Genomic DNA, 26202 nt, shown 5'->3' on the forward strand with positions numbered 1-26202 from the left:
CACACAAACTATTATATTTTCTGCTCTATAAGGCTGCATAAAATAGAATAAGATAAAATCATTCAGAAGATTGACATTTGTTACATTTTTCTGATTTCAAATTGGCATTGGCTCCCATAGAGCCACGAGCTGGGCGAGCGTGCATGCGTGCTGAGGTTGCAGCCTAGCTGGACTCTGTGTTCAGTGGCCCCAAGGTAAATAGAGTGTATTCAGATGGGAAATGGGGCGGCTGTGGTGGAGGGCGGTCGACCCCTAATCGGAATACTACAGGTTCAATCCCTGCCTTGCCCACTCATACGTTGAAGTGTCCTTGGATAAGACACCGACTCCCACCCTGCCCCTGGTGGATGGCTGGTGCCAGCTCCCAGCAGCAGAGCCGCTATCTATGTGTGAATGGGTGAATGGGACTGTGACTGTAAAGCGGCTTGGGCCTTTAACCCTTGTGCTATCTTAGATGACCCCACCCTTACATTGACGTGCTCTCCCTACCACGACAAAGGTGGATAAAAGTGGAAGGATTTCACGTAATCCATGGACACCAGCGAAGATCACAAATCATTGAAGAAAAAAGGTTCAGAGCACTGTCTAGTGGGTCTAGATGACCCAACTCCCAATGTTAAAGTGCCTAGGATGGCACAAGGGGTTACGGAAGGTAGAAAATCGCTATACAATTAAACACCATTTACCATGAGGCGCACCTAAAAGCTTCAGTTTTTTCAAAAGTAGACAGTGCATCTTATGATCCAGAGCGCCTTAAATATGGATTATTTCTGCTTTTGTTTACTGATGTTGAAATTACTATAAGAGATTAACATCACTGTGTCAAAATGTTTGTTAGGGTGTTTTTGTAAATATGCTAACGTAGCTAACACGTTTGACTGTGTTTTCTTTTACACGTTACTAACAAGGTTGGGAGTTAACATAGTTACTTAACGTTTATTTTAGCGGTGACAGTCTGTTTTTTAAATGTTGCAAGCAAGATTGGGAGCTACAGGTATTGGGCAACGCTTTTAATGTGGCTAACATGTAGCATGTTTCAAACGAGTTCAAACGACAATTGCTGTGAACACAGTTAGAGAAGTCTGACTGATTGACAGACTTATCTCTGAGTCTATTGTCTCACTTAATGAGCCTTGTAGTTCAGTGCACCTTATGTATGACATAAAATTAAAAATATTAACCATTCATTGACATTTCACCTTATATCCGGTGTGAAAAAAACAGTACATTCTGATTGCATAATCACAGTCAGTTCACACATAAGGAGCACACACCTATACCGTGAATAGCACTGGCTCCCTGCATTGAGTTGCATGCTATTAGAAAAAGAACGTGCATGAAAATTTTCTCTCTACGGGCTAACTGAGCACTCCACAGCCAAAAAGATTTTTGCAGGCCATGTACCACCTGCAATGTACAGGCTTACCCATTTTTAACCTGCAGACAGCCTTTATTTACCCATAACTGCAGTTGTGACTAAAGGTGTATTCACATTGGACACATTTGGTTTGCTTGAAGTGAACCAGAGTTTGTTTCACCCGATATTCCGGAACAAATTTTCAGTCCAGTCCGAGACCACGAAACAACGCTTGGACCCATCTTTCGATTTTTAATTGGTTTGTTTCCAATCAGACTGAGCTCAATGCTTGGAGAAGAACAACTGGGTTTTACAGCAACTCACTATCATTTGGACTGATGAATGCAAACTCATTGAAACAACTTTTAAGCTTTTCCAACAATCTATATGTCATAAATACACTCAGCAGATGTTCTTTGCTGTCGTCTCACCAGTAATGGCCTTGCAGCATGCCTCAGCCAGACCAAAGTAGCAAAAGTAAAAAGTGTAGTTCCTGGCGTTGACACAGGCGTTCAAAATTGGAAATAAAGTTGGAATCAGTGAACTATCCCGATAAGGACAGCAAAACGTAGTACTTCCATTAATTCGACCTCATTGCTTTGCCTGCCCTTGTAATTACTTGCCAATGACTAAAGTGATCTTTAGTCACATGGTTTTGTTCCCAAGCTTTGGGTCGAAACAAGAAAGTCTACTTGAAGGCAGTCTGAATGGAAACCAAAAGCAAGGTTCAGGACTAATCCGGACCAAATTAAGCTTACTCTGTGAGCTTCAATGGATTTTTCCCATCTAAATAAACTATAAAGCAGGGATCTCAAACACAATTTACCTTGGGGCCAGTGACAACAGAGCCTGGCGGAGGCCAGGCTGCAACCTCAGCACGCATGCATGCGCGCCCAGCTCGTGGGTCTCTGGGAGCCAGTGCCAAATGCAATCAGAAATATAGAAAAACATCCAATCTTCTCAATTATTTTATTTTATAATACAAACTCAGATGAACAAGGGCCCTGGTGTTAACAAACGATGTTTGGAAATTCCTTTTTTAGTAAATTTGTTTGGAACATATACTGCACCATTTACTATCCTGTATTATTGAAAGTAGGGATGGCCCGTTTGACACGACGCTAGGCGCGCATTTCACTTTCATGAAGCAGAGTGGTTCAGCACAATGTTTCGGGGCGTATGTCAACTAGCGCAGATCACGTGGTTGATGACGTATGACGCTCCAAATGCATCGTTTGGTCGACCCACGGTTCAGATGTCACTTGTGTTTTGAACAGTTGGGCGCGCTATTCTACCGTTTCGATATTCATATCGTAGAAATACGATATGAATCCCGAACGTTTCCCGACCAGTTTTATTGTTTCCCAAGAAGTTCATTGCACTTTACCATAGTTCCTGGTAAAAAAAACGTTCTGTGGCTCAGGATCATTTCAACTCGATTTCTCCTAATAAAACAATACACTATGAACATTGTTGATAAAAAAATACTTCAATGAATCTATAATGGCAAGCCATATAGGTATGAGTAAAGATAGATCAGTGGAACAGTCAGTGGAGATTGTATCCAGAGGTCCTGATTTCAACACTAGGTGTTTTACTATTTTTTTTTTTTGCTGCTTTGCGTTTATTTTCTTCATGTGATTTGTATTTTGCTGTGTCAAGCACCTCTGACAGAAAATGTCACATGTGGTGTTTTTTTACGTTGTTTTTTCTAATCATCATTAACAACATTGTTTTGTTTTATGTTTTTTCATCATCATTTCCACATTGAAGTGTTACAAGGAGCTTAGTTGAAACATATGTCGATATACGTCCAGTGTAGTTTCAAAGCCCTGACTGGGTGGTTAATTTTTTCCGGCACGATTACATGAACCCGTAGGAAAGCTTCATGGGGCTTTTATTCCCATCCCTAATTGAAAGTATTTTGTACACATTTACTAATAAAACTCTCAACTCTCAGCCACGTCGGACAAATTAATTTCACCTTCAACAAAAATGGAATACAGGAGCTTTCAAACACGCGGGAGGCAGATTATCTGTTCACGTGTCACGGCTGAAAGGAAGGAAACCCAAGAGCAGAGAGGAATCAGGCTGAGACTCAGGAATGCGCTTAGGAGCAATTTAATACTAACAGAAAGTGCCACAAGGTGGGATCACGAAAACACAAAAACTCCTCAAGAGAGGGAAAACTGCAAAAAGTAGGGATGGACAGTTTGACACGGCGCTTCGGCGCGCGGTTCACCTTCATGAAACAGAGTGTTTCGGCACAATGTTTCGGGGCGTGTGTCAACTAGCGCAGATCACGTGGTGGATGACGTCTGACGTGCCAAATGCTTCGTTTGGTCGAACCACGCTTCAGATGTCACTTGTGTTTTGAACAGTTGGGCGCGCTATTCTCTAGAAATGCGATATGAATCTTAAACGTTTCCCGACCAGTTCCATTGTTTCCCCGAAATTTGAATCAGCATCAGTTCATTGCACTTTACCATGGCTCCTATTAAAAACGTTCTGTGGCTCAGGATCATTTCAACTTGGTTTTTCCTAATAAAACACTACATCACGAACGTTGTGTATCAAAAAAAAACACTGCAATGAATCTATGATGGCACGCCATTGACTTGTGAATAGAGATAGCTCAGTGGAATAGTCAACGGCATGTTCAGTGAGAGGTTTTAGGTTCGAGTTTGGCACTATACATTTTCTTTATGCGTGTATTTTTTTCTTCATGTGATATGTATTTTGCTGTGTCAAGCACTTCTTACAGAAAGCGTCACGTGTTGTTTTTTTTAAATCATCATTAAGAAATTTTTCTGTTTTACGTTTTTTCCTTATTATTTCCACATTGAAGTGTTACAAGGAACTTTGTTGAAACATATGTCGATATACATCCAGTCCGCCACCAGATGCCGCTGCTCTGTGTGGTTTCGAAGCCCTGAATGGGTGGTTCATTTTTCCGGCACAATTACACGAACCCCAATGAGGCTTCATGGGGCTTCTATTCCCATCCCTAGCAAAAGGTAAAAATGGAACAACTAAGCAACGAAAAGTTCAGAGGACAAACAGACCTCATTCGCTGAGCATGAAAACCACAGAACTAACTGGGACACACTGACACTGAGGACTGAGTAACATCAACTTAAATAGGCATGATTGACAAGTGCAGGCAGCTGTGCACTCCTCCACCGAGAGGACCAGACAGGAAAGGGACTTGCCATCCAGGAGGAGCAACAGTTGACCTGCAAAACACAGAGGCAGTCAGGAAACAGAACAAAAAGAACACCACACTGCGTCATCATGAATATAAAGGAAAGACCTGTTTGTCTTGTGTGCTGTGCTAACGTGGCAGTAACAAAAGAATATAACACAAGAAGACATTTTCTGAAAAGGTTAAATATTACATATCAGTTGCAGTACATTTTTTCAATTAATATTGAGTTTGGCCTGTGACTTTACTTCACTGTTCCATTTTTGCCCACTGTATTTGAATTTGACACCCCTGGTTTAGATAGTCATAACAGTAATTTTACCAATTGTTTCAGAGCTCAACATAAAATTAAATGAGGGGGCAACTATTTTAATGGATGTTTTATAAACAGTGCCACAATAACGCATCACAGTTTGGAAGTAAATTGCACAAACCTGAACACGTTCATTTAACTCAGTTAAATGAGTGCGTTAAATGTTTATGTTCTAGAATCTTGTGAAACTGATCTTTACATCTTAAATTTTCTCTCCCAGTCACAAGGAAGCGCCTTGTTTTAGGCTGATTTCTGTCACCCTGATTCTGTAATGAACATGATTACCACAAGAGGGCGCAAGCACCATTCCTCGCTGTGCTTTCTTGCCACTTGACTGGAGAAGATTTGTAGCTCTCGTTTTCAGGAACATTACATCATCATTGTGTAAACCCACCCACATGCACATGGACACACACACAGCAGAAGCACACACATACCTCTACACTGCACACATTCACACATCTGCACACTCCAGCTCAGTCAGTCAGGGAGAGCAGATCTGAAATGGCCATCTATTGTTTGCATCTAGATGGAGCACAAAGTTATGGGCATTTGATGTTGGGAGGTGGTGAGGTGAACAGGAGGAGAAAGAGGAGGTCTGCTGGCTGCAGGATTCCATCACTCTTGGCAACCGTTTTGGAGTTACCACGGAAACACTGTGCCATGTTGTCTGCCTCTCTTTTGTCTTCCTCCATCCCTCTGCATTTTTTCTCTCACTCTCTTTCTCGCTCCATCTCGTCTTAATCGCTGGGCGACCTCCTCCAGGCGTTGCCACGGCGATGCTCTGGGTCCGCTGCAGACCCGTTTGAGCACAGAACAGAGCTGTGTGCTGGTGAAGGAAGTCATCAGCTGAGCTTGTTCTTTTGTCTTATCCCCCTTTGATGACCTTTCACCCCTCCACTTTTCTTGCTGTTTGAAGAGCGTCGATTTGGATTGGCCCAGCAAGTCAGCTGACATCACATAAAGTTGGATGAAGTTGGGGGGAGTGAGGCACTCTCTGCTGCAATCAGAGTTGATGTTTTCATGACTCGGTCGCTCTGAGTGGCGTCCCAGCGCTTCACAGAGACCAAATAAAGCTCTGTGAACAAACCTTTAGCAAGATGAATGAGGAGGCGGAGGAGGCGCCTGAGAGGATGCTGGAAGCTGAGGAAGAGACGCTGTTTGAACGCTTTGCAACAAATGAAGAAAATTTAGAGCTGAAGACAGGAGAGACGGAGGAAGAGATGGAAACTGAGAAGACTCAACAAGAAGAAAAGGTGCAGCAAAGTGAAAAGTTGGAAGAGGTGCAAAGGAATGAAGGACTGCAGGAGGAGGAGGAGGTGCAGAATGAAGATGCAACACTGACAGGGGAGCAGGAAGCTAAACGGGAGCTGAATCAGGTGGACCAACACAGTGCAAACTTGGAGAACAGAGAGGGGGTACAGGAACCCCAAGAGGCTGAGGAGGAGGAGCAGGAGGAGGTGCGGGGTGACGAGATGTTACGGTCTGAGAAACAGCTGTGTGAAAGGCAGCAACTGCAGGAAGAGGAAGTGCAGCAGACTGAGGGGCAGCAGGACTTTGCAGACACTCTGGAGCCGAATCACAACAGCCAGGTCCTGATCCGACTGAGAGGAATGTGAGTAAACACAGTGGGGTGCTGGTGTGATGTGAAAATGATGATGATGATGCAGGTGCACAGTTAAAAACTGGTGGTGATGTTGTGAGGACTAATGACTCAGTCAGCGTGGCCACCTGGTCTCCATGGTGAAGCTGGTATGGAGCGAGCATGGAGGCAAAACAAATGGCAGAAAATTAGCTGTGAGCGGGTGGGTGTGCGAGGTTACTGAGCAAAGAAAGAGAGCGAGTGTGTTTGTTTGTGCTGAGATTTGCATGACTGAAATTTTCACAGCGGCAGATTCTTAGCGGGGGAGCGGGGGCAGACATCTGCCTGCATCCGCAGCTCCCGCAGCAGATGTTGAAGGGGAAAAACATGCCTTTTCTGTTCCTCACTGTTGTCATGGCAACGGCAGAGCGTTGCGATGCAGCAAACTCTTTTAAGGTGGACGGATCAGCTGTGAGACGAAGACGACGCAGGGATGAAGGCAGAGTGTACGCGCACAGAATGATTAGCAGCGTGGAAGCCCCAGAAATTCTCACATAAAATGATGCTCAGTGGTTTGTGGTTCTACACCTGATTTGTTCCTGTTATGCACAGGAATTTGTTTTGCTCATATCTTCACATTCTCTTTTTTTGATTTATCACTATAATACAATCAGTGCGCCTTATCTCTACTATTCACCACTCTTTCAGACATCTCTGTTGTTTACACACACACAAAGATTGGCAGCTGAGCGTCTAGGCTGCCCCATGGATGTTCTACATCAGTGGTCCCCAACCCTTGGTTCGCGGACCGGTACCGGTCTGTAAGACCAGGAGTCTTTACTCCAAATATGGATTTAGTGTGACAGTTGTTCCCAAACACCATAATAATAACAATCAGCAACCGGTTGTCTAGTAAAGGATGCTGCTAGTAAAGCTGCTTTAATGGTGGATTTACGTTTACTTTTATACTTTTTTCTTAATCCGTCCCAAATCTCATTATTATTTAAACGATTCTTATAGTAAATGGTAAATTACATATTTTCATTTAGCGCTTTACTTCCTTCTTAAAAAGCCTACTGTATGCAGAAATAAGTTTAAAACAGCTACAGAGGATGAAGATAGACTTTATTCTTAAAAGTTATGAGAAATTGGAAGCTAAAATGAAACTGTTGCTCACTTCAGCCTTGTACGGGTCAGTCTGAGAAAATATTTTTTGACAATAAACTGTGTTCTGACAAAAGTTGTGGACCATGGTTCTGTATGATTTGATTCTGAGGCTTCTGCATTGCAGGTTCTGGATGGGTTTTATAATAAACGTTTAAACTTCACCATGTTAAAGGTTGATTAGATTTTTATACCATTTAATGTTCTGGAGTGCTCACGCCATTTATGCACTTTCTGCTGAGGCAACTCATTCTCACCCCAACTCGCCATAATTGGACACATTGGTAGGGAACCTCTCCATGTCACGTATGAATGCTTTGGGTGCTGCCTGCTCCCGTTTAATGACTTTGGTAGAGACACAAAGAAACAAAACAGAAGAGATTTTTCTCATTTTTTCCCTTATACAGTCTAAAAGCAGTGCTTGATGCGTTACTTTCACTTAAAATAGCCCGCATTTTTGTTTATATATAAAACAGAAATTAAAGCAGAATTATTTTGTATGGTTGACTCAATCAACAGCGTTTCGGGATCCTTTTTTCAGCTCGTTGAAAAATGACAAGTTGGGCTCAACCAAAGCGTCGATATGTGACGTGTGTGTGTTTGTGTGTGTGTGTGTGTGTGTGGGGGGGGGGGGGGGTCCTACCCATGTGTCAATATATGGAGAGTTTGGGTGAGACCATTGTTGGCTGATGTTGAGGCTGCTGATATAATCTGTGGATGTTCATGTCTGGATTTTCTTTAGAAAATGTAGTATAACCCTGCATGCTAGGACTTCACCCCATTTATCCTTCCCTTTCTTCCCCTTTTGAATACCGGTATATACCTCCACCAGAAAAATACTTTTCTAAAATGTCCATTATAAACACAGTGGCTCATAAAAGCATGTGTGCAAGCCACAATATGAGCATAGCACAATAACAGCTATTTCATTATCAGATGTTTCAGCCGCAGGGATGCTGGAAATCCATTCTAGTTGTGATGCAGAGCAAAGCTCGAGTCATTTATTCATACAGATGCATCGTAGCATTTTATTTACAGAGTTAATATTTAGTGTTACAGTTGCTGAGAACAGCAGCAGTGAAATAAATTACACACTTTTGTAAGATTTGATGTCATTGTAGAAAACATTGAGAGAAACAATATGGATTCGATTTCATGAAGGTAAAATTGAATTAGTATAAACGTTTTGCAACAATTATTTATGAGTCCACTGTCTTCTGAAGATAAAAATGTTGATAATTTATTAGATACATTTAAATACATTCTTTTTGGCAAAATTTGTTCCAACGCAATGCATTGTGGTCTATATTTGTCGATCTAGTGAGCATCGATGCACACTGGTTTTTCACAGAAGCTTCTGGGAAATTTCTAGGGCACTCTTTGGAAATTGTAGATTCGGACAGCACTACAAGATGGCGAATGCACTTTATAGTGCACTATTTAGGGCTTTGTGTGGAAATTCAGACATAACTTCAGTCTGACACCGCTACACGTCAGCTACCTTAGAAACGTTTGCCACATTAGCGTATTGACAATACCTGCAATTTCCAATCTTGTTTACAACACGTAAAAAAAAAGACTGACACCACTAAAACAAAAATTAATGTGACTACGCCAGAGTTTTTCTACCAGTGTGATTTAGCCGCAGCTTTAGCTCTGTTTTCAGAAAAGTCCCGCCCCTTTAACTGTCTCCACCAATCATACTTGGAGGCTTAATCATACATCATCAGTCTGACCAATCAGAAGTGGTTAAAGTCCTCACTTCCATGTTCCAATGTAGCTCGTAAAGTCTGTCAGTTCCAACAAAAATAACAACTAAAGCTCGTCTTTAGTGGTGTAGCTTTCCAAAGAATCCGCTGTCAGACTGTGGAAAAAGTGAACAAAACAATGAAGCTCAGAGAATCGAGTCTGTCTGCCATCTGCGGCAGTTTTCGCACTACATCTCCCATGATGCATAGGGTTAGAGTGACAGCGTCTCAGTGTACAATGAGTCTTCCCTGTTAAACGTCATGAAACCACAACGAACACACATCAAACAGAATTTAAATCTTCTTGATGAAATCAGAGGTCAACAGTTTAGTTCTCCTTCAAGGTTTGTGTTTATTAACAGCCAAACATCCCAGAGTTTGGTCCAAGTCATCTTTCTAACTGAAACACTTTTCTGATAATGTCTGGATGGTTTTATTTGTTAAACTTAAGAAGAACTAATAACAACATTTAAGAAACAGGATTAAGGTGAAGTGAGCAACAGACACAATTAAACTAAATTCAAACAATTTAATTATCTAAAAAGAAATAAAACGTTTTTGTTAAAGTTTTCAAAGACTTCATCTTTAAGACGAGAGAAAAACTAATAAAACTTCAACATGTTCTCTTTTTGTGTAGCTACAGAAAACATAAATATAATGTTATTCTTTTTATCAAACATATTGCGATCATACAATTGTTCAAAAAACTAGAGTTGCTTTTGCACTAACATTGAAATAAAAAAATAAAAAAATAAATCACAATTTCTGGGAGGGGTGACAGGAAGTCGATGTGGAAGGGACGGTGAGGGGGAGGCTGGAGCAGGACGGGAGGGTTGGTCTTCCATCTGGACGTGGCCTGGTTCTTCAATTCCTGGCTGTGTGGAATCAGTAGGTCGAAGCAGATTGGTGATGAGGTCGTCAAGGGGGAGCAGGCGTGAGAGGCCTTCATCTTCCAATGACTGCAACTTGTCACTTCTCAGATAGTCAACAATCGAGTCGTACAGGTCTATGTCATTGGTTTCATCAATCAAACCTGTGGTGGTGTTGTCATCGATGCAGTGGTAGATTATTTGAAGCTGATTTGTGTTCAGTCTTGCAAGCTGTTTCTGGATCTTGACAATCAGCGACCGCCGAGGTGCATTCGTGGCCATGACTTTTCAAAGGTGGCAGAGACTCTCTGGATGACACGTGGCTGTAGCCTTCCCTGAAGTTCTGGGCACCCTGAATACTGTGCTCGCACTCTTCACCTGGCAGTTGCTTCCACGAGAATAATCCCGGACGAGCCCCCAATTGTTACCGGCGCCAGCCCTAGGGGTAGCTGGGCGGTAGTAAGTGGCACACAGATAGGGTGTCTGTGTTGCCAAAGGTAGTATGGCTGTGACTGTGGACAAATCCAAAACACGTCTGATCAGGCTTCAGCTCATTTAATACCGGAACTTCATTTAATGACAATTTCACAATACCCAGTACTCCATATTTCTAATAAGTAAACACAGTAGAATTTATTAATATTTAACAATGGTCATAAAGACGAATATAAAATATTCCAAAATGATAAACAAAGAAACCCAAATTCACAATAAACAAAATAATTTGAATCACAGTGAGCAGAAACGTTACTACACAAATAAATTTAGCTGTTCATTTAAACTTTTCCCTGCTACTGCACTGAGTCCACATACACTCATGTTATTCGGGCACATCAAAGAGACCGTAGCACTAAATGGCGGTGAAACAGCGGCGGTAGAACACTTTTAGAAAAATACGCCTTTTATAAATGTAGGAACATTCATTGTTCTTCTCCAAGAATCATGCATTACTTTAAAATTAATCACAACACTCCTAATATCACATTTAACAAAAATAAAACAACATACCTGTGGACAAATCCAAAACACGTCTGATCAGGCTTCAGCTCATTTAATAACGGAGCTGTGCCTGCACTTTCTTCGTTGGTTGTCCACAGCGGCATAGCAGTACCGACGGCACCTCCTACTGGTGGCCATATGTAACACACCCTACTCAAACAAGTGTTTTTAAAATATCAGAAAAAGAAGAGGGGGTTATTTTCTCTCACTGTTTTTTATTTTATTTTATTTTTTTAACCTACTACACATGCCCAGTCTTAACGGGGCCTAATGTTCAAAGAAGCACCCTGAACAAATGGAAACAAGCTAAGTCAAAAAAGAGCAGAAAGACATTCCAACTCTCTACAAGCCTACAGGTCTAATGACTGGAATAAATGCATTCTACATAATGAATACAAAATGCATTTCTCAGGTGAAAATCAATTTTCCAACTTTTCCTTTGTTGTTGGACTTTTTTCTTTCTACAAAGACCCAGGCCACTGCACTGTGATTTAATAATGTCAAATATGAAGGAATACAAGGAAGTCTGTCCAAAGACGAGATCTTTTCCTGTTCCTCTTTAGCTCATTTATAATGATTGAATCCAGTAATGTGATTACTGCTGTTTCAGTCTGATCTGGTATTGTTGCATATAAAGAAGCTGAACACCTCAGGAAAGGAGGAAAACAGTGAAATCCAATAACTGAGAATAAAGCCTCTGTATTCAAAATGCAAGGCCATTATTCTACTTAAAACAGTTTGGACTCTGCAGCTCTTTAACTTTGGTTCTGCTGGAATACACGTTACTTTTCTCTAGATAATAAAGTGTCACGGAATGTCAGGAGTTCATCCATAGCAAGGAAACTTTTTCAACTAAAATTCTGCTTTATTTTCGCAAGATTTCTTTTTTACATTCTGCCACCTTTTCTCGGAAATTTTGTTTATTTTATTAGCTTTAAATTCAGGAATTTCAGTTGTAAACTAAAGCATCTAACAGTCCATTTTTCCAGTTAATGTTTTTATTAATGTAATTACTGAGTGATTTCATTAATCGATCTCATTAAGTAATTGCTAAACAAAACTCAACAGACTAGACTGAACTAGGCATCCCTGCCCTTAGACCCTCTTTCTCAGTTAGGAAAAACTCCTAAAAAATGTATTCTGGAAAAATGTTATATTTCTTCAATAACATCAAGACTGCACATGGAAATCAGCCTGTGGCTAAAATCTGGCATTAAATTTTAATTGTTCATTAATGCAATATGCCTTTCTTAAATAACTATTTTTTTATTTCTTATTTATATATGTGAATGGAGCTGTGAAAGAAAAAGCCTGGAGCAAGATCAGGCCTCTTCCAGCTGTGAGTACATGCAGAGTCTGTCGTGTAGCGACAGTCCAGTGTTAACACCATGTGTTAAAGAACACATTGTCATGATACGGACGTGAGTTCAGAATGACCCAGATGCTGGAACCCGGAAGGAGGCTAGGACTCAATGGTAAGTTTCAAGTGGTTTAATCTGAAATAGGTCTTGACAGGTTTATCTCTAGTCAAAGAGCTAAGGCTAGCTGGAGAAATCTTGAGGAGAAATTTCCTTGAGGGAGTTCTGCGGCGTGGGCGAGGCTTGAACCATGGCGAGGAGAGGCGGCTGGCTGGAGGTTTCTTGAGGCGGATAAACAGCAGCGTAGGAGGACAGCGACCAGGTGAGGATCCAATAGGTTTAAGTCCTGAAGCAGAGCGAAAAAAACACTATGAGCGTGAGGCAATGAGACGTGAGACATAAACATGAGCTGACCAGACTATGCACCATAGGAGGAACAACGAACTGGCACCGGCTGATGATCCAGGAGGAGCTTATGAAGGAAGGTGTAGATGAGGTGAGTGGATCCAGCTGGTCGCGTGCACACAGGAAGGAGGGGGGAGGAGGGAGTAGCTGCCAGGCCATGACAGTACCCCCCCCTCAACGACCGCCACCAGGCGGTCCAGGGCGACGATCAGGATGGGCAGCATAGAAGTCGTCGATGAGGGTATGGTCCAGGATGAGCGAACGCGAGATCCACGAGCGTTCCTCCGGACCATACCCTTCCCAATCCACCAAGAACTGGACCCCGCGACCCCGACGCCGAACGTCCAAGATCTTGGAGACAGTGAAGGCGGGGGCCCCATCGATGGTACGGGCGGGCGGCGGGGAAGTGGACGGCGGGCACAAAGGGCTCTCGGAAACAGGCTTGATCTGTGACACATGGAATGTGGGGTGTATTTGCAGAGCCGCCGGCAGACGAAGTCGAACACAGGTCGGATTGATGACCCGGTCGATAGTATATGGCCCAATGAACTTGGGCGACAGCTTGCGAGAGGACGCCTGGAGAGGGACATTACGGGAGGACAGCCACACCCTTTGACCTGGTTGGTATTCGGGACTCACCCCCCTGTGACGGTTGGCAATCTGGCGGTTATTCTCAGCGGTGCGGACGAGAGCGGCCTTGGTCTGCAGCCAGATCTCCTGACAGCGCTGCAGATGGAGCTGGATAGAGGGAACCGCCAGATCCAATTCCTGGGAAGGAAACAAGGGGGGTGAGTAGCCCAGCGAGGCTTCAAAAGGTGACCGTCCCGTGGCTGTAGAGGTGTGGGAATTATGGGCATATTCTGCCCAAATCAGATACTTGGACCAGTCAGCATGGTTCTGAGCTGCCAAGCATCTGAGGGCAGCCTCTAGCTCTTGGTTTGCCCGCTCCGCTTGACCGTTAGCCTGAGGATGGTACCCTGAAGTCAAACTGACCGTGGCCCCCAGGGCGGAGCAGAATGCTTTCCAAACTTGGGATGTAAACTGGGGGCCACGATCTGACACGATGTCACAAGGGATCCCATGATGTCGGAAGACGTGGTTGACGAGGGCGTCGGCGGTCTCAGTGGCAGTGGGAAGTTGAGGGAGTGGAACAAACTGGGCGGCTTTGGAGAATCGGTCTATGACGGTTAGTATGACCGTATGGCCCTGTGAAGGTGGGAGTCCTGTGACAAAGTCCACAGCAATGTGGGACCAGGGACGGCTAGGGATGGGCAGCGGCAGCAGGAGACCAGAAGGAGGTTGGTTAGACGTCTTGGAGCGAGCGCAAGTACTACAAGCAGCTATGTACTCCTTGACGTCACGTTCCAAGGTGGGCCAGAAAAAGCGACGCTTAAGGAGTCGAATAGTCCGAAAAACCCCTCCGTGGCAGGCGAGACGTGAGGTGTGACCCCAGGTGAGGACCTCGGACCTGAGGGAGTCTGGAACATAGAGGGTGCCAGGAGGGTTTGTGATACCGGCGGGGATCTCGCTCTGGGCCTGCTGGACCCTGTTCTCAATCTCCCACGTGAGATTGCCTATAAAACAGGACGTTGGTAGAATGGTGGAGACAGAGTTGTCGTCAGACCTGGAGTATTTGCGTGAGAGGGCGTCTGGCTTGACATTACGGCTGCCTGGACGATATGTGATGGCGAAGTTGAATCGATCAAAAAATAAGCACCACCTGGCTTGACGGGAGTTGAGCCGTTTTGCACTGCGTAAATATGCCAAGTTCTTGTGGTCTGTCCAAACTATAAATTGTTGTTCCGCCCCCTCCAGCCAGTGACGCCATTCTTCCAACGCGAGCTTGATGGCTAGCAACTCACGATTGCCCACATCGTAGTTCCGCTCAGCCGGACTTAGTTTGCGGGAAAAGAACGCACAGGGCTTAAGTTTCCCCGTGCCGTCCTCGCGCTGGGACAAAACAGCGCCCACCCCCGAGTCAGAGGCGTCGACTTCCACAATGAATTGCTTAGCCACGTCGGGTTGGATGAGGATAGGTGCGGAAACAAACAGGGACTTTAAACGTTTGAAAGCGGCATCAGCGGCAGAGTTCCAGACAAAAGGGCGATTGATGGAGGTGAGTTGCGTGAGAGGGGCTGCAATACTGCTGTAATCACGAATGAAACGGCGATAGAAGTTGGAAAACCCCAGGAATTGTTGGAGCTTCTTGCGGGTTTGTGGAGTCTCCCACTGAGCGACAGCCTCGATCTTAGCGGGGTCAGGACGGATATTGCCAGCTTCGATAATATAACCCAAGAACGGGACGGAGGACACATGAAACGCACACTTCTCAGCCTTGACATACAACTGATTGGCGAGAAGCCGTTCTAGGACAAGACGGACATGATGTTCGTGTTGTGTTTCATTGGAGGAAAAAACAAGAATATCGTCAAGATACACGAAGACAAAACGATCAAGAAAGTCCCTGAGGACATCATTTACCAAACGCTGGAACACTGCGGGGGCGTTGGTAAGCCCAAACGGCATCACAAGGTACTCGAAATGGCCCAACGGGGTGTTGAAAGCCGTCTTCCACTCGTCACCTTCGCGCATGCGTACAAGGTGGTAAGCGTTCCTGAGATCAAGTTTCGAGAAGATTTTAGCATGTTGGACAGAGTCGAAAACAGATTCTAATAATGGTAGGGTGTATTTATCCTTGACCGTGATCTGATTCAACTCTCGAAAATCAATGCATGGTCGCAACGTCTTATCCCTCTTCTCCACAAAAAAAAACCCGGCAGCGACTGGGGAAGAGGAAGGACGTATGTGACCCAGGGAAAGAGCCTCCTGAATATAGGCCTCCATGGAGCTCTTTTCAGGACCGGAAAGATTGTACAATTTACTCTTCGGAAGAGGAGCTCCATTTAGCAATTCGATAGCGCAGTCGTATGGTCGATGTGGCGGTAAAGCACTAGCCCTAGATTTACTGAATACGGAACGTAGGTCATGATAACAGGAGGGTATGTTAGACAGATCTATTTCTTTATCGGGTCCTGAGTCAGGTAACTTGGTGAGGGGAACAGCAGACTGCAGGCAGTTTGCCATACAGAAAGTGCTCCAGTTGGAAATGCGAGACGAACTCCAGTCAATACTGGGATTGTGCTTCTGAAGCCAAGAAAACCCGAGAATTAACGGCGTCTGCGGACATTGAGTGATAAAGAAATTATGGTATTCCCTGTGGTTACCGGAGGTAATAACGAGAACCGGACCGGTGCGTTTGGTAATGCGTGAAAGTTGTTTTCCCCCCAGACCTGCAGCATTAACAGCGTTATCGAGGACTTCAACCGGGAGAGAGAGTTCATGAACGAGACTTTGATCCATTAAACTATGTTCGGCCCCAGAGTCAACAAGAGCTTTAAATTCAAAAACTTGGTTCTTATTGCAAATCTTGACAGGAACGAGTAAAAACTTGGAAACGTGAGAAGGTTCAGGGTCACCCCCCCGTGGCCCGTCCCTAAACGAGGGGCTTCTGGAGTCCAAACGAGCGGTGCATTGAGAGACCTGATGGCCCGCCTGACCACAGTATAAACATAACCCCCCATCACGACGCTTCTTTCTCTCCTCTAGAGAGAGCTTGGAGTGGCCTATTTGCATGGGTTCATCAGTTTTGACGGGGGGCGAAGCTAGGCTCGCTGGAGCCGCCAGGGGTAAGTCGCGAACGGGATAGTCAAGGGACGGAGGTGGCTTACATTTCTGCTCAGCGAGGCGTTCCCGGAGGCGGATGTCCGACCTCAGGGCGGCCGTGACAAGTTCTTCGAAAGTGCCTGCTTCGGGCTGGGTGCAAAGATGATCCTTAATGCGCTCATTCAGTGACTGGTAAAAAATCCCCTTGAGTGCGGGATCTGGCCATCCAGCCTCGACAGCAAAAATCCGGAAGTCAATGAGATGTTCACTCACCGGACGGTTACCCTGCCTGAGACCTAGCAACCGTCGGGTGGCTTCCTCCTGCTTTCGAGGCCGGTCGAAGACGAGGCGAAACTCTCCCAGGAAGCGTTCGAAAGGGAGATGCGAGATAGGATGGGAGGCCAGGAAAGCTTGAGCCCATTGCAGCGCCTTACTACGGAGAGAGTTCACGATTAGTGAGATACGAGTGTGATCGGCTTGATAATACCTGGGGGCTTGTTGGAAAATCAGTTCACATTGCAGAAGGAACCCTCCGCAGGCAGAAACATCCCCGAAAAAAGGTTCCGGCTGTAGTCGAACATTTTCCGGGATGAGGGTGGAAGCGGATGTAGCGTTGTTGCCGGAAATAGGAGGCGGAGCAGAGACTGTAGGCCTTGAAGTTTGACCAGAAAATTCATTAAGAGTCCGAGTGATACCGTTGATGCGAGAAACCAGATCCTCTTGGACAGACGTAATACGAGTGAGTAAGTTAAACTGAAGTCCCAGAAAAATACCTTGTTGGGTAACTGCATGGCGGAGCCCTTCCGGGTCAGCTGGGTCAGAGGTTTGGCCAGTTCGTTCTGTCATGATACGGACGTGAGTTCAGAATGACCCAGATGCTGGAACCCGGAAGGAGGCTAGGACTCAATGGTAAGTTTCAAGTGGTTTAATCTGAAATAGGTCTTGACAGGTTTATCTCTAGTCAAAGAGCTAAGGCTAGCTGGAGAAATCTTGAGGAGAAATTTCCTTGAGGGAGTTCTGCGGCGTGGGCGAGGCTTGAACCATGGCGAGGAGAGGCGGCTGGCTGGAGGTTTCTTGAGGCGGATAAACAGCAGCGTAGGAGGACAGCGACCAGGTGAGGATCCAATAGGTTTAAGTCCTGAAGCAGAGCGAAAAAAACACTATGAGCGTGAGGCAATGAGACGTGAGACATAAACATGAGCTGACCAGACTATGCACCATAGGAGAAACAACGAACTGGCACCGGCTGATGATCCAGGAGGAGCTTATGAAGGAAGGTGTAGATGAGGTGAGTGGATCCAGCTGGTCGCGTGCACACAGGAAGGAGGGGGGAGGAGGGAGTAGCTGCCAGGCCATGACACACATGCTGTTAACACTGTTCTTGACCGCGTGTCACATATCCGGTGTGTGTGAAGCATAAGGGTGAAGTAAGTGAGACACAGGCATGTTGTACGTATTTTTCCTTTTATCAGTCCCCCCAGAACCCAGACCTTTATGTAAGGGGCCCATTGGTGCTGTTCACGTTGAAACAAGCACACGCCTTTGGGTGTCCTACGGGCACTTGCATATTACCTGCACACCCCGTGCATGCAGCACTTGCTCGAGTTCAGTAAAGAGCAAATGCGTGGAGCTAACCAGAGGCTAGGCCTGCACAATAAATTGAATCGGTTAGTTCAAAAGGGGCCTAAGTCCACAATTTTTCAAAATAGAGATATTATATGTTCTATGGTCTTGAAGGGAAAAACTATCTGATTATGTGCAAAAAGGTCCCAAGTCTGTTGTAATGTATTGACTATGCTTGACATTTAAAATGCATTAAGTGCAAAAATTCCTGGACTTGGGCCTCTCTTGCATGGGTTTTGCTTTATCCCATAAATGGCAGCACTAGTTATCCAATATGGCAGCGCCCCTGTTTAATTTAGGAAGGGCCCAAGTCCAGAGACTTTAGTTTGCTAGCCCTCTGAAATGATAAAAGTGAGGTGTTTCATATTATAGCATTTGTAAGCTATGAACTGGTGCTAAATCATTTTTTGCTGTATTTTTCTTACTGCCACCATGTATCATGTCTCATGCTCCCCTGACAGCAAAGGTTTTACTCAACATTTTGTGATTTTCTTTGGGTTTTTTTTATGTGGAAATATTCTTTTCAATCATGTAACCAAGTCTTTTCTCATTTATTTGATGTTCTGCATTTTCAAAGTCTGCTTTTACAACTGACATTTATTTTTTAGTTACCGGTAATTCATTCAGAAAAGTTTTGGGAATTTTTCCTGGAAGGCTTTAAAAACAATTCCCACTCTCCAAACATAAAAACCTCCATAAACACTCAGCAAATCAGTCACAAAATCCAGTTTTGTGTTTGTGTTAAGATGATGTCAGCCAGTCCTTATTTCCTTCAGATCGCACAGACAATGGGTGGAGGTTCACAAGCAGAAAGTGAAGAAAGAAAAAATTGTAAAGTTTTTTTTGTCATCCTCTTTAGTTGCCATGGTAACAGCAGGGCAGTTCAATGTCTTTGCTGAAAGAGACAAAACAGAACAAGCTTTTAATCTCAATGTTAAAGTAAAATGTTCCTGATATTCAGTCTTTAATATAATATTTCAAATTTACCTGATGAATTGGTTTCTTGTAATTGAATGTTGGATTTGCTTAAAACAGATCACAGGTAAAAATATTTCAGGCTGATCATTACGGGCAGTTCTTTCACTATAACAGAACAAGACTCATGCAGTTTGTGAAGATCAGTCACCTGAAAATGCAGAAAAATGAGCAAGCCTGCATGACTGAGCTGCTGAGTAGAAAGCCCAGTCCTCTTCAGATCAGACGAGACGGCGGCTGCAAAACTGATCATACATCTGTACAAAAAGACTGTGATGCACAAAAGGACAGGGAGATTTGAGTTACATCATCATTGGCAATTTTATTTTGCTATTATAATCTTCCTAAGTTTCTAAAATAAATATTGGCTTTTGTCTTGGTGTCAGAACGACAGGTATTGATGTAGTGTGCATAGGTGGAAAAATCATTTGAAAAAAAATGGCAACTCACCCTGCAGTGGTGCACCGAAATGAGAGCTATGTCAAGAAAAATGAAACAGATTTGACATGCTCACTCTTATCGCAGTAAAGAAAACGAGGATGGGAAATTAAAAAAGGACAAGGCATATTGAAAGGGAGAAGGAAAGTATTTTCCTGGAGGCGTCAGCCTGGAAAAGCCATCACAGAGTGATGAGTCATTTTCCAGAAACTTTCTGTCTTTACCTGCCATGGTATGTTGCAGTCTTTTTATTTTCTGACCACGCGAACAATGCAGTAATGTGGTTCTGCTCAGCGGGCCGTACCCCTGCATTTTAATTTAGTCCTGATCTGCCCACGCAGGCCAGTGCACAATCACCAGCCAACCCTGAAATAACAGGCTCCTGCTGTCACATGTCAAAGCTGAGACGTGTCGGAACTGTGATTAGCTGCTGCGTTCAGTGTCCACAGCCAATGGTGGTTAATTTGAGACCAAGTGTGCTGTTCAAATAGCCTTTATGCACATTTGGCCTCCTGTCTGCACGAACTTACATCCCCAAAGCACTTTATTCTGGCTGAACAGTGCATGTGTTCATGCTTTTATTTTGTTGTTTGTGTTGCTCCTCCATTGTGGCAGATATATTAATATACGGATAACTTGAAGAATCTGCCTCAGTTAAGTCATGGAAGCTATGAAAACATTTGACAAAAAAACACATTTTAAATTTTGTTCCAATTCAAAGAAAAATATTTTAGAAATGTTTAAAAATGTAAGAGTCTTCATAAAAATTCATTAGCCAACAATTAAAACAAATCTTGTTATAATGTCACAGACTTGTAAAAAATTCAAGAATAAGAAAGTTGCATCAAAATAACGGAAAATAAAATGGCAAATTTAAAAGAAAATGTGTTATGGTTGGATTTCCAGCCATCGTCCATACATGCCTTGTCTTGTGCAGGGTTACGACTGGAGCCAGTTACAGTTGCCACAGGGCGAAAGCGGGTGCACCCTGGACAGTTCAGTCCCTCACAGGGCAGGAATTAATTCAACATTTTTATAGACTCACTTGTGTTCTTGAGCTTTGGGTTTTTCCAGAAGGTAACACAGTTCCATTTTTCTTTATCTGCAGGTCCATTGCAGACAGAGACATGGAAGTAAAGCTAAATTTACACAGCACTTGCCAACGCAACGCATTCAATTAACCCATCCAATAAAATGTCTATGTAAATGCATGTAAGTGCAGAATTCGGGCTTCTGCAATCAAAACCCTCACATTCACACATTGCTAGGCACATTTCAAAGACCTTTTTTGAGCTCTACAAACAAAATGTGCGGTCATTAAAAGTTAAATCAGTTGAACTTTGACCAATCAAGGACTCAGATTTGGTAATATTGTATTGATGGTGTCCTTTTAAAGTACGGACCATATAAAGATTTATCATGGAGGAGAAATTATTAATTGTGGTTTGTGTCCGTCCGGAATCAGACGACACCAAGTCTTTCATGTTTCAGAATGGAGCTCTGGAGAAAAAAGCCTGGAGAGCAAGATTCACCAGATTTACACCACATTTTGCACATTTTGCACCTACACTCTTCAACTGTAGTGGGCTGACATGAGCTAGTATCGTTGAGTCAATCCAGTGTGAACACTGTATGCTAAACGCATGTTCCAGAACGAATGACACATGCCTGGTGTGAATGTAGCATCACAAACCTGTCTGCCAGTGGGCTGGGGACAAGAAAAGATGCAAGAACATGTAAAGACCAGCAATAGAACAATTTTCATTGGAGTTGGTCAATCCTAATGAAATAGGACAATTATAAAGAAAATTAAGATTAAACTGTGTATTTCTTTGTTCAAATTGTTGTGAATCAGGAATGGATGAAAAAAGTCCTTTTGAAGAAGCTTGAAGTTGTCACATACAAACTACAATCAATGGGCCACAGGGTCCCTGATCCGAATGCAGGTTCAGTCAATGCCAGTGGTCCCGCCCACAACTCAGAGGAGAATTTCTAATAAACTCCTGCCAGTCTGCAGGAACTATCTCCAAGAAAACGACACAGCATCATTTTAATTAGAAGACCACTGAGAAGGCTTTTACAGAAGATCAAAGGATGATTGGAGTGGCACTTACTTTAAACACAAATGATTGCAAACACTCTGAAAGTAAAGGAACAAGGAGAAAACAGATAAAACAGAAGGGCTCTTGTTGTTTTCAGGAAAAGTGTGCGGTGATGTAAATTACTTAAAAATGCTAAGCTCATTGAGTCAGAGGTATGAAGAAAAAAACAAAAGCATGGCGCATGGCGCCATGCATGGCGCAGATGTGAAATCATATAACCATCCAAACCTACTGTTTATTTGTCTTATAGCTGCATTTTGAGGGGAATTCCACAGAGTATTCCCCTCTTGACTGCATTCACAGAGGATTCACAACATTTGTCCTGCAGATCTGACATCAAAGCTGAAGCAGCTCCAGCCTCGAGGACTCACTGCCGCTGAGGGCAACAAACAATTTGTCTCAAAAAAATCAATTTTAGAAAAGCTCGTTAATTTCTCCTCCATCTTTTTTGGCAGCAGCTGTCTCTCACTGGCGATGCTGAGGCATGCTCGGTTTCACATATAAGTTATAAAACCAAAATATGATTATGTGGAGCAGCTTTAAACTGCAGTATGGTGGCAGAGAGTTCTTTACTTAGTGGAATAGGAAAAAAAGAGACTTCCCCTTGGCTCCCACATGCTCATATTTGCTTTCAAACATTTAATTGATGCCATTTTTTCTGTGCAAAGATCCCCTACAGCGCAAGCCAGCTGAGATAAACCGCGGTGAATTTAAATGCGGAGCTTCACTGAGTTCAGTGTCAAGCCTGGAACAATAAAGGAATGAGAATTGAAGAGCTTCGACAAATGATTTGAAAAAAAGGGGATTGCAAAGCCAGGCAGGGTGAAACCAGCCTGCTCTGAATACGTCTGACTGTGCAGCATTTCAACATTTTTGTTTGTTGAAAGGTTTTCAGCTTTGTCTTTACTGTTTTCAGTGAGGCTTTTCAGAACAACTATCAGATGCTGGACAACTTTGCTTTGGGTGTAGCCTTTTAACCCTATACCCCTTTAGCACCAGAGCTGTCGCTGGTGACACCTAAATGATACATGCTCTTTGACATTTTGTAACTACGGAGCCCGTCTCCTGACATGGAAAAAATAAAATATGTCTCGTTCCCACAAATTAATATCTTGTACCCACAAATTAATATTCTGCTCCCACCAAATAATATTCCGTTCCAACGAAATACTATTTCGTTCCCTCGAAATAATTAATTTGTGCAAAATAAATAATTATTCACGTCATAAGTCATTCATAAAGATGAATATGCTCTCCATCCTGCCGCAAAAGCCGCTTTCGGCAGTAACTTCCGTGTCTCTGACCTACATTCGTTCAAGAAAGGAAAAAGAAAAATAAGAATGATCAATTTATTATTGTCTCAATGAATTTAAGAAAAATATCATAATATTTAGGATGCCCAAGCTTTGTGCTTCGCCATAACGCAGCGATTCTCCGGACATGGCTCCGAGCTCCGCCGCAGAGCTCTTTTGCTTGTCATACCGTCATTCAGGCAGTTGGCTGCCAGCTTCGGTATGGGATATTGTAGTTTAGGGTGGAATAGGAATAATATTATTCAGGACTTGTCTTTTATTAACATACTCTTTAGCATATCCGTCTTTATGAATGACTTATGACGTGAATAATTATTTCTTATCACTATGAATTATCACAATTTAATTATTTCGAGGGAACGAAATAGTATTTCGTGGGAACGGAATATAATTTGTAGGAACGGAATATTAATTTGTGGGAACAAGATATTAATTTGTGGGAACAAGATAATTTATTTTTTCCATGTCAGGAGACGGGCTCCATACGACGGAGTATTAGGGCCACCAAAAAAAAAAAAATTAGAGCCACCAAAAAAAAAAAAAAATCGTAAATTTAGGAGATAAAAACTCGTAAATTTACGACTTTTTATCTCATAAATTTACGACTTTTTATCTCATAAATTTACGAGAAAAAAGTCGTAGATTAAGGAAAAAACACCGAAGTTGTCCGTTTATCGGAGCCTAGCTTGAAGATGAAGTATGTGGAGCCTTTTGTGAAGCTTCATTTCCGGATTATTATAGGTTTAAAACAAAGAGATTCTGAACCTTTTGGCGACTCAAAATCAGATTATTTTCCGTGTAGCAGTCTTTCCGGGGTTCAGTGTCAGTAAAGCGGAGTTTAATATGTAAAATAAGGAGCTCAGAGACACGTTTGGGTGTAGACAATCGCTGCAGCCTTTATTCTCCTTTTCATTCACATATCCTGAAGTTCATTTGTCTCATTACGTCATGAACCTGTCATCCCAACACCAATGCGGAAGTAAACAGTGTTACAAACGCCCCCTCCTGCAGATGAAATGTCCCGTTTCAGCATAAAACAATAAAGAGGAATGAAAATAGTGTTTTATATTAGCTTTGGAACGTTGAAAATGCCAAAAAAAAAGTGCTCCTCCTTTTGTGTGACGGAAGCGTCACACAGACGTAGAGTCTTGTCTTTGGTGGAGGAAGAAAGGATTCAAGCGAACAGCTGCAGGGACACCGACGACGGCTTCATCGGGCTGCAGAGATCCTGCAAACCAACCATAAATAAATAAAACTTTAATGAATCGTAAATCAAACAAATGACCTTCCAGACATTTGGAACGTTATCAATAAACATTCAGCTCACCTGTTCAACAAAGTTTAGTCGGTCTGCTCTGCTGCTGCACGGCGTTCACCTGCTGCTCTGCATGCTAACTTCCACTGTAATCTCCTAAAATTACGACTTTTTTTCTCCTAAATTTACGAGTTTTTATCTCCTAAATTTACGAGTTTTTATCTCCTAAATTTACGAGATAAAATCTCGTAATTTTACTTTTTTTTTTTTTGGTGGCTCTAATTTTATTTATTTTTTTGGTGGCCCTAATACTCCGTCGTAGCTCCGTATATAACTCCTTGATCGTTTGTGCAATCGACATGAAACAGCTGATCCTGACTCAGAGAAAATAACTTTATATATCGATTTTTGCATATTAGCATAAAGCCGCTTTTTTCTGCGACAAAATCAGGTGATTTACGTTGATTGTGTTAACACCACTTCTTTATAGTGTTGCTTTTCTAAACTTTAGAGTCTGCTGGAATTACTTTAATTCCGTGAACAGGTGAAGAGTTACATTCGAAAGAATGTCAACAATGAAGCTAAAACCCATATGTTAAAGGGTTAATCCTGTGCAGCAAGTCTTCTTCATTTGTAGTACATGCTGCTGTAAATAGGACTCGTGCACGTCAACGGACACAACACATATGCTGCGGTTCTAAAGATAGACACTGAAATACTGAGCTGTGTGCCCATGGCAGAATCCTGGCAACAGAAATGTATTTGAGCGGACATGGAGCCTTTGAAAGAAGAAAAAAAAAACACCTTAAACATGGAGGGAATCCATTCCCCTGCTAAATTTTCAAATAAATACAATTTCTGTGGGGTCAGAGGCGTGATCTCACATTTTGCAGAATGGACAGCACTCCATTGTGGTTTGTAACCATGTTGGTGTGAGATGGAAATGAAGATACACTTTTCTGTGTAAAAGAACTGCGGCTGCAGGAATTTTTCATGTGCCTTTGTGCTGGCAACATGAGTGAAACAATTCATAAAGGTTTAAAGTCCCACTCCAGTCTAACAGAAAAGTGTTCTTTTAAATTTTATTATATTATAAACACAAACATCCTGTGTCGTTTTCTAGGACATCATTTCTGCAGAGCGACAGGAGTTCATTATAAATTCACCTGAGTTGTGGACAGGACTGTTGGCACTAAGCAACCCCACCCCCCTTTCCTCTACCCAGAGCTCAGAGCAGGAAGCGTGTGGCCCCACCCAGAGTATTTTCTGTCACACACTGTAAACGCTCTTTTTCTAGTTTACTTTTTTTCCTCTGTTCGTGATTCACGATTTGAATAAGAAATACTCAGACATGCAATTTTGAGCTTAATTTTCTCTACATATGTACTCCATCATGAGACAAATGCCACAAGAACATGTTAGAAACACCAAAAACTTTTGGTTTTTCTAACAACAACAAAAAATTTTCAACTACATCACAACGATCACAAATGAACAATGCAAGAAAACAAAAAGAGTGTTTTAAAAGTGTTTTACAACTTTAACCATTTAATTTGTGTTTTATAAACTACAAAGAAATAAAGCCTGTTGGATGTACTGCAGTGCTGCCCTTTGATGACACCATTAGTTTTCTTTTTTTAAAGGGGCAGAGTGAACAGACAGTCCCTTCTGCTTCAATCACTCTAGCTGCTGTTACATGTGCAAAAAAACTTTATCGGATCAAAGATCGGATTAGAATTCAATGTGCTTTTATTATTGTTATGGTTATTATGAAGCGCCTGTTCGCTCATCATTTTATTTTTAATCTGTGTGGTCAGTGCTTTTTTTTTGGTG

At 42.9% G+C, this 26202-nt stretch overlaps 1 protein-coding gene across 1 annotated transcript in view; it reads left to right on the plus strand.

Moving 5' to 3' along the window:
* Positions 1-5343: 5343 nt before the first annotated feature.
* Positions 5344-26202, plus strand: part of pde1a (phosphodiesterase 1A, calmodulin-dependent) — a 69262-nt gene continuing 48403 nt past the window's right edge. The window contains exon 1 of the mRNA XM_011489502.4: positions 5344-6490. Within this exon, the coding sequence (XP_011487804.1) occupies positions 5976-6490 (515 nt within the window). The 5' untranslated portion in view covers positions 5344-5975. The remainder of the gene's footprint in view (positions 6491-26202) is intronic.

The sequence above is a fragment of the Oryzias latipes genome, chromosome 21 (genome assembly GCF_053564925.1).
Source record: "Oryzias latipes strain Hd-rR chromosome 21, Olatipes_Hd-rR_3.1".
Taxonomy (NCBI): domain Eukaryota; kingdom Metazoa; phylum Chordata; class Actinopteri; order Beloniformes; family Adrianichthyidae; genus Oryzias; species Oryzias latipes.